Here is a 14,697-nt window from a genome sequence, read left to right as displayed (position 1 = left end):
GTTAGTTATAGTTAAGTAGGTAACGTAGTAGTACGTAAGAGTAGTAGTAGTAGTAGTAAGAGAGTAGTAGTATAGTAGTAGTAGAGAGTAGAGAGAGAGAGAGAAAGAGAGAGAGAGACCTTCACGGATCTTTAATGCTGATCGCAGCTCTTTGAATCATTTTCGGTGTTATTAATCAGACCGCTTTCCATGGGCATTATGAGAGGATGCTATTAAACGAGTCCTATGGCATAATTCATTGGCAAGGAGCGGCAACAAGGACCCTCGAGATCCTGAGAAAGGTAGGAGCTTCGCAAGCAGAGGCGTCGAAAGCCACCATTTTAATACAGGCTACTTATCGCGGCTACTATACAAGGAAAAACCTAAAAATGAAAATGCGTAAGATCACTTAGATTGCAATTTCTAAGTGCATTAGGATAGTATTTCAAATCGTATTTCCGGCCTCTTGCAGAGGCTATGCAATCGCAGAAGGAAGAGAAAAGAAGCGAGGTAGATATGAAGGTAGAATCCAAAGAAGATGCTTGGTTGAATATGATGTACAAGGAATCAGGATTGACACCAATGAGAGCAGATAAAGCTGCATCTATTATACAAGTAAGCAAATCAAATTATATATAAAATTATGTACGTCGTACATCATATTTATATCAAATATATACAGAAAATTGAAAAGAAATAATCCTCAATTGTCACAAATGTCATATAGAAAGCTTACAGGCGGTATCGCGAGAGAAAAAATAACTCTAAATCACCGGTAGAATCAACGAAATCGACAGTGACAGAAGACATTCTCAAAAATTTGAATCAGAAGGTTTTCGACGAAGTCATGACCCGGGCGGACATCCCCGCAGAATTTGGTAATCAAGAGGACTTGACGAAAGCTGGCGAAGAACTTCAACGTGCTTTTAAAAATCAATTAACACTTGTTCGCTTGGCACAAGGTACTATAAGCGATGTCTGTATAAAACATTTATTTTAAATGTGATATCACAATGAGAAGGAGAGAAAAAGAGATTGAACTTATATAAATCTTTAAAAATACTAATCTATTTCAGATAGTAATCTAAGAAACATATTAAATTAAGAGAAAATCAAAATGGCGTATTTTGACATCAAAATGATGATTTTTTTGTTACAAAATTTAACTGTTTATTGATTTTAAATATCAAAATTAAGTCATTTTTGACGTTAAAATAATAATAAAATTTGCTATCTGGAATATTATATTCTAAACATGTAAACAGAAGAGGAACCTGGTGAATCATTTGAGAAAGTGATGGACTTAATTAGCGTGCCGGAAGATTGGCAAGAAGATCGAGAGATCGAAATAGAATCTGAACGTGACGAAAAAACAAACGTGTAATATTAGCATCGAAGAGAGAACTGAACTTTCCAGAAAGGGGAAGGAAAAGCGTCGCTTGCTGCGGAATCCTTTCCAGAGACCAACGAGATGAGCCAATTAACATGGAAGCTGTGGGCGAACAGTGCAAGAGAAGAGAAACAACGAGCGTACAACCATCACAAAGAGCTCAGCAAGCGAAAAGTCGTCTCCGGAGGCAGCCAAATGTCGGAGACACCGGTTTTTAATGCACATGCTTACATTCGATAATTCCGTTAACGTGCCGTAGCGAGCTTAAAATTCTCCCAGATGGAAACTGGCTCTCTTCCACGCGTATTTGAATAAAACGAGTTAAAAGTTAATTGTCCTACTATAAGTTAATTACTTAAAGTTAATTTAATTCGAGTAATACGAACTAAACCATTTCATGGACTTGTCTAAAATTTGATTTACATAATTTTTATTCTTAACATTTAACGTATAGTAGAATAATACTCTGCTATATTATTTCGCTGCATTAATATATGGCGGGTAAGTATCTCGCAGAAAAAATTCAATGCGGTTGAAACAGGGAAAGGTGCAAAAGCGCGAGGATTTCGCTTAAATTTTTCACGCACATCACTGTACAGTTTATGCAGTATCTACTACCGCGATTAAAATGTAGATAAAAAAAAACATAAAATTTCAAATAAATTTTAAATCGTTTTTTATTCCAATGGTTCATGCGTACAAATATTGGACGCTGAAAATAACTAGAAAATACAAAAATTGGGGTAAAAAGTCCATGAACGTGTTTTGTAGAATGAAATTGAATTAGAAGACACGTCTACAAGGCGGTCGACTTGAGCAACAGTGGGTGACAACCGTCTCGTTCAAAGGCAGCTTCAATCGGTCGAATTCATCCTCTGGCGGCTCGTGTTGACTACATACACGACCACATATTCTTGCGATCGCGGCGGTTCCGCAGTTCTCGCAATGTGCAGCTCGGCAACTGTGTCTCATCCTCGGTCCCTCGTGCGAAACCGCGTTTACGATCTCCAGCGACGATCCCGGCTGATCGATGATTTCCGAAGTCAACGATTTGTTACACTCATCCTTGTTCCCTGTCCTGTCGCCCGATTGCGCTCTATCCCCGCACCTTCTGCCGCGCCACTTCCTGCTGGCTTTATATTTTTCAGCGAGGATGCACATGGAGTCCTTGTGATTTATAACAACCATGCTATCGTCGTCGTCTTCGTCTTCGTCGTCGTCGTTCTTCTTCTTCTTGCGTTCCTCATCGTTTCGCTCACGAGAGGCGGGTATTATTCCAGAATACTCCTTCGAGTAACACTGCCGCGCGTACAATCGACTATTCTCGCCTCGCATCTGATCGCGCCAGCTTTTGTGTTGAGCTTTCTCGCCGGAGATGCCGTTCTCGCGCGTCTCACATCTGCAATATGAATGATGCGAAGAGAGTGAATTAAGCAGAGATTGTAGCTGCGGGGTATTTTCATTCCCTCAATCACATATCTTTCGTCTTACTCTCCTTTCCCATTCATTCAATTTCTTTTTTAAAATAACGATATTTTATAAAATTCATTATAGAAATACATGAAATATATGACGATCAATACTTCACATACATAATATAAGAAAACTGGGTGTAAGATTCCCGTGGATACGCAGTCGTTAAAACTTGACCAATCCGAAATTGGCTCCAAATCTTATAATGTTTTCGATCATTATAACGAGTTTGAATCGATTTGAGATGGATTTGATGTTGCGTGCTCTGCTATTTATTAGTTTAAACTCTCATTACGGTCGAAAACATTAAAAACTATTAACAATACAAATCCTTTAAAAATTCATCACAAATCAATTCAGCTATCATGCGTAATGTTACATGAAAAGGATGGTTTTGCTGAAACCTCTATCTAATCTAAAAATTTAGTCAAATACAAATCTAAAAATAATTTTATTTTTTACAGCGAAATAATTATTGTATGTAGAGGACGTTCAAAGTGATAGCTAGAATATCAAAATTTTTTATCGCATCATTGCTCATCTACTTGAGACTTCTATGTAATTATTTTAACAGTCCAACAACAAAATTATTTTCAGATCTGTTTTTAATTAAAGTTTTGAATACTTTAGTAAAACCCCTCCATCTACATTTTGTGTTCTTAACATCGTGACTTCACGTTTGGAGATTTTTTTCTAATATAATATATTATAAAAAGATTTCTTATTAACCTTTTGATATTTATGCACAAACTATCGCGTTGCAGACAACAGCAATGCCGATGGGAGCAATCGCAATGATAATTATGCCGATGGTAGCACTCATTTCGGCAACGATCACACATCGATCTTGACAGATTCGGAATAGAATCTTCGCGCGGATGATATTCGCACTGGCATCGCCAAGTTGAATCTACAATTTTCCGATGGGTCGAATGAGATTTGGTCAAAGTATTCGCCCTCGTCCACATGTCGTCGACATTCGAACTATGGCCCCGAGTGTCGCCGGTAACGATATCCTCTTCCGCATTACCACCAAGATCGATGGATGTTCCGTGACAACTTGTCGACGCGAACTCCTTGCTCCTGTCCCCCGTAAAATCGCCGCACGCGACTTTGTCGTGCTTCTCACAGGACGCAGAGTCGCATGGAGGATTTACGTTGGGATCCATGTTCGAACATGGTCTCGACGAGCAGCGCGCTTTACAATGATGATAAGATGTTGGATGTGAGGATTGCGGGATCCGTTCTATCGATCTGACAGCGTCGCTATCGTCCGTCGATCTTGACGCTACGTCGCATCTGCATTCGCGTAAAAGAAGATGATTTTATGAGAGATATTTTAACAAGTTCCATGCCAATTTCATTAGCGTCATGTCTTGTCATCCGCGTATGAGTAATTCTCTGGATAATTCTCGGTGACTAAAACTGCACTGTGTGCTACTTATAATTTCAGGAAGTGTTTATTATAATTATATATGCATTACATGCTTTAGAAATAATCTCAAATTGTGGTATTTATAGCCGATTCCAAGATCGTCTTAAGTAATGTTTTAATAAAATGCTAATACTCTTTGTGATTGATTCGTCATATATTAAGATTGTACAACAGTTTTATGCCCATTTCTATTAATGTAGATTATTATCAGCTTACTCTTCACTTTTTCTAGTTTTAAAAATTAGAAAAAACTGAAGAGTAAGTTTAACCGAAATTAAAGTTAATCTACATTGATGGAAATGAGCATTAATATCTTAAGATTTGATTATAAATATATCTACAGAAAGTCACGACAATGTCAAAATTATATTAAAATGAATCAGAAATGATTGAAAATGAACTTTAATGATCATTTTAGAATCATTTTGATGACATTATTTTGATATCATAACAGTTTGTTGTTCTGCTTGGATAAGCCTAAGTGTCTTGGTACATCGTTAAATGCCAATGTTTCGCGAGCATTGCAATTAATTTTATTAGTGCGAGATACAACCTGATATTACGCTTTTATTATGTCGTAAACTACATAACTACCTTGAAAAAAGTACGCGTAAAAGTCTGAAGAACATCATAATTATGTGTCTTTTAATAGTCAAAAATATCGCTGAATGGCTGAAAAATGAATTAAAAATTCAGTAATTACCAATAACCCACGCAGTTCAAAATGTATTAATTATAGCACTTTGTCTCCTTTATGCAAAATCCTAAGAAGTGAAACGTCATTTTAAAACTTTTCCATTATGAGATTTGATAAAAATCAGTTTTTAACGTCGGATCTTTTCATAATACTAACGCAATAACAGGACGAAGATTCCAACCGTTAGTTCATTTACTGAAAACATTGCAAGGCCGAGACGTTGCAAACAAACCTGTCTCGGTCGACTAATTTCACAAATTCATTTTTACGATCGGCGTCCGATGACGCAAACTCCTCGCGTTCTCTACTTGGCACGGTATCGACCGCATCTCCACCACTGCACTCATCCCGCAGTTCCGAAATGTCCTCGCCGACGTTTCTTGTCCGGTAGCAACTACAAATGATCGAGTTCTCCTTGTTGTAGGAATGATCGTCAGAGTCGTGATTCCGCACGCTTACTGGACAAACATGATCGGATCTCGAGTTGTATGCGCGTTTCATCAACGTGGAGCTCGATCTGATTTGATTGATAGGCCCTTCGCGGCTCGTCGTGGTTTCCTGCGTCTGAAAACGTGCATCCATCAGAAACACATTAATAAATTGCCCTCGATACGATCGATATGAATCATAACGCTAAATCAGAAGCAAATGGGATCTGATTTAAATGCAAAAGAATTATTACGGAAATGTTAAAATTGATAACAGATGTTTGTCATTAACTCTTTTTTTTGTACAATTATGATTCGGTGTAAAACCTTTGTAATTCCGGATGCACATTCGATGGTGCTTTCGAGGCCGAAATCCTTTGGAAATTTGCGGCGAGCACGTCGAAAAGCGATCGCCGCTGCGACAAGCTGATGAGACGACGACGGACAAAGCGACATTACCGAAAAGCGATTATAGTCGCTGCAAGCATCTCTGTGATGTGGTAACCAGTTCAGGCGATGGTCCTGATTACAATAATCGATTCTGGAAATTCGGAATAGTCGAGACACAGCCCTTATCGCCTGTTATTCAACGAAGCACAAAATATTTCCGAGGAAGGTTACCGATCAATATCACAATTGACGCATGTAATTTATCAATTCGTATTCGCACGCATGTAACATGGTCGTTAGCTTCACCTTTGATAATCCAAGGCGACATTTAACGATTGTTACTATATTTTTCCGATAATACCTGATGAATATTTAATCTTTTTATAATTACTTTATTTTTAATCTTGATGAATATGTTAACATAATAATATAATATAATTATGGTTAATATAATATAATTATTTCAAGACGAATGTTTTCATCTTGAAGTAATTATATATTATTAAAAACCAAAATTATATTATATTATTATGTTAACATATTCGTCAAGAGATTAAAAATAAAATAATTATAACAAGACTAAATTTAAAGATTAAAATCTCTCTTTATTAATTTTCGTAAATTTTAAGTGGAACATTGAACTTCTGGAGATTAAATGCTTCAAGCCGAAGCAAAAATTCTTTCTTGAGTTTTCGCTTCTGAAGAAAGAATTCACCGCGAGAACGATGTTACAGTGCGCCTCGCTATCCGGCAAATTAAACTTCCCCGAAGTATCGGGAACGCGGTCGCGTAACACACAGGAAAGGTTGCAAGTTTTCTGACGTAGCGGCTAACAGACCGCCAGATCCGGATAACGAGCGAGTCCTGCGGGCCACCGGCAGCTTTATCGAATTTGTATCGAGCGGAATTTCACCTCATCCCCTCGCCACTCCCTCGCTTGCCCTGGAACACGGACGCCTTGGTCAGGATTTGATCGCCGTCGCTGCTACTGCCGCTACTGCCCTCCACCCGTCAACCCGGCGGCGTTTAACGGGGCTAATTGCGACGATTGCTCGCTGCAAATGGAAACGGTGCGGTTTTATCGTTGTTTGCCAAATCGCGTCGAGGTGGAAAACGGCAATCCATTCTGCGTAGTAAAAACGTGACGATAGACAAAGGCTGTCGACATGAAAGTAGCTACTTAATTGGCAATAACGATTTATTATTGACTTTACATAAAAAAACTGCATTAACTGCATACATCGTTTATACGTGTACATTCCTATCTATAAGTAAATGGAGAGATGATACAGTTTCATTGAGAGGAAACATATAAAGTAAATTATTATTCGCATGAGAGTATCCAAAACAAGTGATCTTGAATGCGCAAGAATAGTTTATTTAAAATAATAACGCTATTATCTTTTCTTGTATACATACATATATATAATATGTATGTATAGTATTATATACATATATGTGTATGTATGTGTATGCTATACAAGAATTCTTTGTGTGATCCTGAAGATATATTCTATAATTAATAAGTAACTATCTCGCAAACATATATATATATATATATATATATATATATATATATATATATATGACATTATGTATAATCTCACACTATCTCTTTTTCTCTTTCTCATTCATTCATTTTCTCTTCCTTTCTCTTTTTTAGCGTACAATTTAAATTATACTGTATAAATAATCTTTAACATTTTTACAAATTTTTACATACAGTTCAGTATTCCCCTTTCTTAAAATAGATTATTAAATTATAAGAATTGCCATAAGGAACATACAATTGAGTGTACGTAACACGATGCAGTTCTAACTATTCACATTTATCAGATCTTTGCAGCTTGAGTCTCAGCACTTCATTATTATGTCTCTTGTCAAAACAACATCACTTTCATCAAAATCATATCAATCATCATCCAAGAAGAAGCGATATAACAAGAACTGTCTTTTATGATTTTTAATTCATCCATGGTGGGCAGGACGTCGGCGATTGATATGTCTGAGAGATTGGCACCTGATAATGCTGCACCGTTTGTGCAGGATGCTGTGGTCGCGGTTGTTGATGATGCGGCGGCGGTGGCGGTGGCGGATTGCAGATCGATTGCATCAATGGATGCGCGTTGTAAGGCGGCGGTTTCGTCGTATAGGGCGATATTTGATTGTATTCGACGTTTAACTGCTGCTCTAACACGGCTGTTTGAGTGGGAGAGCGATTACCATCAGTGGGACCTGAGAACAGTATCATACATCCTTAAAGATTATTGTCACATTGTGCATATAAGAATTATAATAATGTGCAAATTTATTATATTTCTTTGTCTTTTATTGGGTTGTCCGGAAAGTTCATGCCGACTAAAATTTAAATTTTATACATTTATTAAATTTAAATTTTCTGCGTTTCAATTTTCCTTCAACATCGGCACGAATTTTCCAGACAACTCAACATATCGAGAAAAGGCTGATATACTCATAAATTAATAATTTACAACAAAAAAAACATAACTTAAAATTCAAGATTTTAAGATAAAAATAGTTTGATGTGACAAATAAATCAAATGCCTACCTCGTGACCTGATCTGAGGTGGAGGCATGTTAATAGGAGGTAATCCAGGACAAACTGTAGGAGGTTCCCCTTCTCTTGGAATAGGCGGTGGTCTACCCCAAGGAATCCTCATGTGATGATTTTGCCACGGCGCCTGCGGCGAAGATGGAGGTAGAGGTGGACCGTTGCCAACATGAATATTTCCAGATTCCGCCATTACATTTTGATCATTTCCTATTTACAAAATATATCAAATAATTTAAACATCCATAGAAAATAAAATTTTCTATGGATAGATATATTTCTTTTCTTTTATATCTCTTAACATATTATACATTGAACGTACCTGAAGATAATCCTGCTGGCTTTTGGTCCAGATTTCGTTTCTCACCTAAACGATTAAGACATAAGATATGAAAAGAAAGATACAAAACATTCTTAAATAACTAACATAACATAATATTGTATTTATAAATATGGCAAATTATGCGATGAAATATTGTAATAAACTTAAAAAATTCTCACTGTATTCAACAAAACAGGCACAATTAATCTTGACAGTTTCAATATCTATTGAATTATATGTTCACAAACAAAAAATGTAAACTTAATTTTTTTTCTAAATTTGGATGTAAATCTAATTGTAAGAAAATTGCTAAGACTATATCTGTATTATAAGACTGCTGCCGGTTTTCATCTTCCGCTTGAGACGTGTCACTGTGGCAATAAACAGAAATTTAGTTTTCTAAATTTGAATTTAATCTTACAAGACTAAATTAAATATTAGGACAATATTTCACGCCATTAACCATTGCCAAATCTGCAGAACGATTTGGCAATCGCTATCTGAGTCTGAAAGCAAGCAATGCAATTTTTACATTCTTATGTGTTATTAGATGGTTACCGCTTATCAATTATACTAAAAATTTAAAGCCATACAGTTATTTGCTATCTGGATATAAAGTAAATTTAATTATTAGAACTATATATTCTTCAAATTTCTTCCACTTTTTCCATTACAGATAACTGCTCAGAATACTGCAACACAATAGAGACGATATAATATCCACAAGTCATGTGTTATTTCGTATTAATGTTATATAATAATAACATTAAATATATACATCTAATTAAATGTAATAGTCATATATTCCCTCCTTAGTCTTTCTTTGGTGGAGACGCACGTTTAACCTAAGGAATATAAAAGTCCAAGGCATTGAACTTAAAATAGTAATATCAAAAATATATATGTATAATATGTCTTAACATAATCCTATTAATATTAGATATGGTTAATAATGGATAAACAAACATTGAAGTAGAAAATCACAGGTTACACTTGCATCTGAAAATGCAGATTTATTTAATAAAAAGGACACTAAAAAAAAGCGTTGAAATTAATATACTTGAGACATCGTCGCAACTGTATAACACGTGCAATGCTTTTTTGTCTAATCTAAAATAATAATAATAAATAAATTTAAAGATAACTATATATCAAAGCATTCTATGCACACTGTGAGATTGCAATAATCCATGTTATTTCCGGACGTTCTCTGCAGGTATCCTCAACAAATGCATAAAAAAGCAATTTGCTAAGACATAAATTAAAAGATCAAGGAAAATTTTTATAATATGCTTATCACAAAATATTATTTACATTAATAATATACTACGGTCTAAGAGTATTAAGAAAATAGTGCTAGATATCTATCTGAAACATATTTTATTTTTCCAAATTTAATTACTTATGATTTAATTACTTAAATTATACATCCACATAATTGTATATTAAATTTAAAAAAATAAAAATATATAATTGCCAATAACAAAATTGTATTAAAGAAGAAGTCCAAAGTCTTAAAAAAATAATTAAAGATAAATGCTTCCTTCAAAAATACAATCTTTCTACTGGCATATCTTTTTATAATTATTCAATATGACATTTCCAATTTCCAAAAGATATCCAGCAATTTTTCAAACTAAATACTCTTAGTTACAGACCTGGATGTGGAGGTGGCATTAGCATCTTGTTTCGATCTCCATGTGGTAGACCCGCAGATGTGGGTGATGGACCATGTAAGACTTGCTGTTGTCGATCACCTTCTCTGCTTAAACAATGCAGGTGCGAATTATTAATTCCAAAATAATAATTTTACAAAAACGTTTCAAGCATTAAGACAAAAATCACCTGATGCACACCCTCGGATACTTCTGAAATGTGGAAAATATCTGGTTTTACCAGATCACAGTTAATTATGTGAAACTTACATTTAGAATATTCCAAAGAACGTAATTGTAATGTCGTAGGACATTATAATATACGTTCAGATAATCTATGTATTATTATTTTAATTTCTATTCTGCAAAGTAGTAACTATCGTCGCACATTCCATCTCTTTTGGCTCATTACTTATACTAAAAGAACATGTCTTGGTGATTCTGGCAAAAGCTTTTATTTAGTGATTTTAATATAGAATTATGTGTGTAACATGAGGAAAATGCAAGTATATTATTATCTTTGCATTATATATTGCAAAGATAATAAAATTACTTCATATTTTTCAAGATCTATACAATCATGCAAAATTCAAAGGAAGGAATAATATTTTGTGTGTGGAAGAGCAAGATATATCCATAATTACAAAATTATTAATTATTTATGCAATTATAAATATGCAAAATTAACATTTTTCATCAAATTAAATTATTTTCAAAAGTTGATAAGCTTGAAAATAATTTATATCTTAACATGGATATATCTGGATCTTACAGCAAATAATTATTGTTCATGTAGTTATTAGATTTTGGAGTATAGCAAGAAATATATCTGTGAATAAAAAAATATCTATTACAAAAATTTCATAAAATATTTAAAATTTTCATTTTCTGCACTTTTAACATTATCGTGCAACACCTTATAATGCAAAAGCAGGTTTCTGTAAAAAAAATGACAATAATGACTTACATTTTCTTCATGTAATTCTACAACAATTTACAAATTTGCACTTGCTACAAGTGAAGCATAAGCGATCTGAAGCAGTTGTTTCTTTATCAATTTCTTTCTTCATATTGATAAACTTCTTTCTAATCTTCGATTAAATTCATTGCACGTTTACGCTATAATATCCTATGATTCTGAAAATTATCAGCTTTTTTTTAGTAACGTTTATTTGAAATTTTACACACTTGGTAGATTAATTTTATTCAAGCGGACAAGTTTTTTCCATCCATAGTCTACCAAGGTATAACTAGATATAAAATTATATAATATATCAAGTAAAGTTACATTAATTTATATACTCCTCTGTACATAAGTAATATGTACATGAATATATAGGTACATGCAACTGTTTACATTTTATACAAGGAGTATATAATGTAACTTTATCAAAATTACATTAATTTATACATTATGACAACTCTATAAAAAAAAAATAATTATATTCTCTCTTTCTTTGACTTACCCTGTGCCGTGCCGTTGCGCAGGTAATGGAGCACATTGATACGGTGGTGGTGGTGGTGGTGGTTCCTGTGACATACATTTTAAAAGAGATTAGCAAGAGAATGTTATATGATTTCATTTTAACATATTTCTAATATGTATTTCAATCTAATATGTATATATTTGCAGACGACACTTTACCTGACCTCCTTCAACGTCTGAAAACCTTCTTTTAACTCCATGTGATTTTTGTTGTTCTGGCGAATCGGGCTTTTGCTCAAATTGCTGATGCGGCGGTTGCATTGTATAATGTACTTGCGTTGGTATATGACCGTTTTGATATTGTATATGTTGAGAATGATATTGTATTTGAGTTTGAACTTGCGGTGGAGGTACGTTATGAAGAGGTATATTCTGCGGTGGCATTTGCATCTATAAAATTACGAAAGGTATTACATATTTTTCATGCAACGGAAAACAAAGATAGAATATTAAGCATCATTACCTGCAATTGTCCTTGTGATTGTGGTATCTGTTGCTGAGCTTGGTATAACCACGGAGCGTTCTGCGGTGGAGGTGGCTGCGATGGTGGCGGAACGCTGGTAAGAATATTCATAGAATTCGGCATTTGGCTGATTGACGGCGGCGGTACTATTTGCGGAGGAGGTACCGGCTGCGGCAACGGTCCCTGTTCTACTGGACCCTCCTGATGCTGAATTTCGCTGCCGGGAGGAAGCGGTGGTTGTGGATGGTGTTGGGGAGACTGAGCGTTAGGTACTAAGAAAGTTTGCGCAGACGGTGGTGGAGGTACTTGTAAATGGAACGGCGGTGCGTGACCTTCGAATTGTGGAGGTATTATATGTTGAGCGACAGCTTGAGATTGCTCATGATTCTGTTGCAACTGAGGTGGAACAATGTGCTCGCCAGGTTGTAAGACAAACTGCGTTTGCGACTGCGATGCAGGTGCTTGTACCTGTTGATATTGTATCTGATAGGTTTGGGGGACAGGAGGAGGTGGTTGATTTGGTGGAAAGTTTGGTGGCGGAAAATGAAGATGCAACAACGGCGGTGGTGGTTGTTGCGTTATATTGAGAGGCGCCGCGGGAGGAGGTTGTTGTAAATTGACGTTAACAGTTTCGATAATTCCTTGGGACGGCGTAGCGGGCCTTTGTACGTTTGGTTGCGTATATACATATGACACTGCCCCATTTACTGGTGCGCTGTTGCTCGTTATAAAACTCTGCTGCGCGGGACTTTGCGGCGGCGGTTGACTCATGACATACATTTGCGCCACAGGTTGTGGCGAGGATTGCGATCCTTGAATTCCTTGGATTTGTAATGGCTGACCGGGATGTATTTGATACTGAACTTGACTTACTGTTGATGGAGGACCGATTAATTGTACTTGTCCAACAGATGGTGGTGGCATAAAAGTTTGTATTTCCTGCAAAAAATGTTTACAAAACTTTTTTTTTCAAGAATTTAGTAATACTTAATTTGAGTTCGATAACATACTTGAGCTTGTGGAGGTGGAACTAATGGTCCAGTGTGAGGAGGTATATGTACTCCTGGAGGAGGAACTGATACACCAGGTCCTGGAGTACCAGCTACAGTAGCCGTAAGAATTGTTGCAGGCAATGTTACAACATTACTTTGTGGATGTTGTATAATATCTATTATATAAAATGTGAATATGTATTAAAAAATATGTATATCAACTCGAAGAAAAATTTTATATTTTTACAACAATCATTAATAAGACATAATTTGTACAATTTACCTTGATGCTGTATTGCAACTACATTTGGCTGGCCTAAGCTACCAATATTCATAGTTTGGAATTGGGCTGAAAATTGAAAAAATTATTTACAATTTAGATATGTGGCTAGTAATTATCTTAATCCTGTAAATTAAGCATAATAAATACATACTTTGTGGTATCTGTGATTGTTCTATAACTTGCTGAGGTTGTACTGGTGGTGGCTGTTGTTGAATGTAGGTTTGTAATTCAGATTGTATCGTTTGAATTAAATTAATAGCCAATTGTTTTGCATTTTGCAATGCTTCTGGTTTTGGATGCCTAAACAATATTTTATTAATTTAACAAATATTTATTAATTTTATCTGACTATAATTATTATATGTGACAAAAATCTCAGGCGTTCTTACTCTATGTATAAATGAAGTGGTTCTGGAGATTCTGCTCCCAAAAGTGGATCAATAAACTGAGATCCTCTTCCTCTTAAGGTTACATTTGCGCCAGTTTCGCCTCTAATATAAATTAAATTTGCATCGCCTACTCCTAGTATTCGTCCACGTGAATCAAAACCTTGTGGTGCATTCTCGATACTAACGCAAATCTTTTCCTAATAAATTACACATATCAAACAATAATATATAAGAAACTTGTAATTATAAATGAGATATGAATAAAAGATATTTACTACACTAGTAACTCCAGAATGTAAGCTCATAAGAGGAGGAGGAGCATTTGTAAACCTGCTTGGTCTATTTAGCGAACTCTGATGTTCCGTTTTAATAATTTCATTGATTTTTTGTATCGCCACTATTAAATAAAATATCTATTAAGTATGTGAATTAGTAATATTAAAGTATTAAAAAATAATAGAATACATACAATCAACATTATGTTTTGTGTGTCCTTGTATATAAAGATATAATGGCCTCTCATTTGGGCAACGTAGCTTTTCTTGTTCCGTCATAAAACGTCCACGTGTTGATACAGTTGCTCCTATAAGTTAATGCATATATACACACACACATATATATATATATATATATATATATATATATATATATATATATATATATATATATATATATATATAATAAATAAATAATAATAATAAACTAAACAAACTAAACGTAAAACGTTAAAATTTAAAACGTTT

The 14,697-nt window shown here is 34.9% G+C and overlaps 3 protein-coding genes across 3 annotated transcripts in view; 1 reads left to right on the top strand and 2 right to left on the bottom strand.

The window, feature by feature from the left end:
* The window catches only part of LOC105625747, a 2,590-nt gene extending 1,227 nt beyond the window's left edge, over positions 1-1,363 (top strand). The window contains exons 6-9 of the mRNA XM_012207068.1: positions 180-378; positions 452-594; positions 707-941; positions 1,245-1,363. Of these exons, the coding sequence (XP_012062458.1) occupies positions 180-378; positions 452-594; positions 707-941; positions 1,245-1,363 (696 nt within the window). The remainder of the gene's footprint in view (positions 1-179; positions 379-451; positions 595-706; positions 942-1,244) is intronic.
* A 789-nt stretch (positions 1,364-2,152) lies between these two features.
* LOC105625572 lies at positions 2,153-5,858 on the bottom strand. Its single transcript, XM_012206895.1, has 3 exons — positions 5,730-5,858; positions 5,207-5,538; positions 2,153-2,768 (listed from the first exon to the last, which is right to left on the bottom strand). Exons 1-3 carry the CDS (start codon positions 5,856-5,858, stop codon positions 2,153-2,155), a joined length of 1,077 nt encoding a protein of 358 aa, XP_012062285.1.
* A 1,897-nt stretch (positions 5,859-7,755) lies between these two features.
* LOC105625571 (formin-like protein 20) overlaps positions 7,756-14,697 on the bottom strand; it is a 7,425-nt gene continuing 483 nt past the window's right edge. The window contains exons 3-15 of the mRNA XM_012206894.1: positions 14,424-14,537; positions 14,230-14,351; positions 13,955-14,151; positions 13,717-13,865; positions 13,566-13,631; positions 13,301-13,458; positions 12,291-13,229; positions 11,987-12,217; positions 11,808-11,872; positions 10,345-10,448; positions 8,687-8,731; positions 8,362-8,574; positions 7,756-8,027 (exon numbers count right to left, since the gene is read on the bottom strand). Of these exons, the coding sequence (XP_012062284.1) occupies positions 7,756-8,027; positions 8,362-8,574; positions 8,687-8,731; positions 10,345-10,448; positions 11,808-11,872; positions 11,987-12,217; positions 12,291-13,229; positions 13,301-13,458; positions 13,566-13,631; positions 13,717-13,865; positions 13,955-14,151; positions 14,230-14,351; positions 14,424-14,537 (2,675 nt within the window). The remainder of the gene's footprint in view (positions 8,028-8,361; positions 8,575-8,686; positions 8,732-10,344; positions 10,449-11,807; positions 11,873-11,986; positions 12,218-12,290; positions 13,230-13,300; positions 13,459-13,565; positions 13,632-13,716; positions 13,866-13,954; positions 14,152-14,229; positions 14,352-14,423; positions 14,538-14,697) is intronic.

This window comes from Atta cephalotes (genome assembly GCF_000143395.1).
Source record: "Atta cephalotes unplaced genomic scaffold scaffold00003, whole genome shotgun sequence".
Classification (NCBI taxonomy): Eukaryota; Metazoa; Arthropoda; class Insecta; order Hymenoptera; family Formicidae; genus Atta; species Atta cephalotes.
Note: the sequence above shows the minus strand (reverse complement) of the source record. Positions and strands in the feature narration are given on the sequence as shown.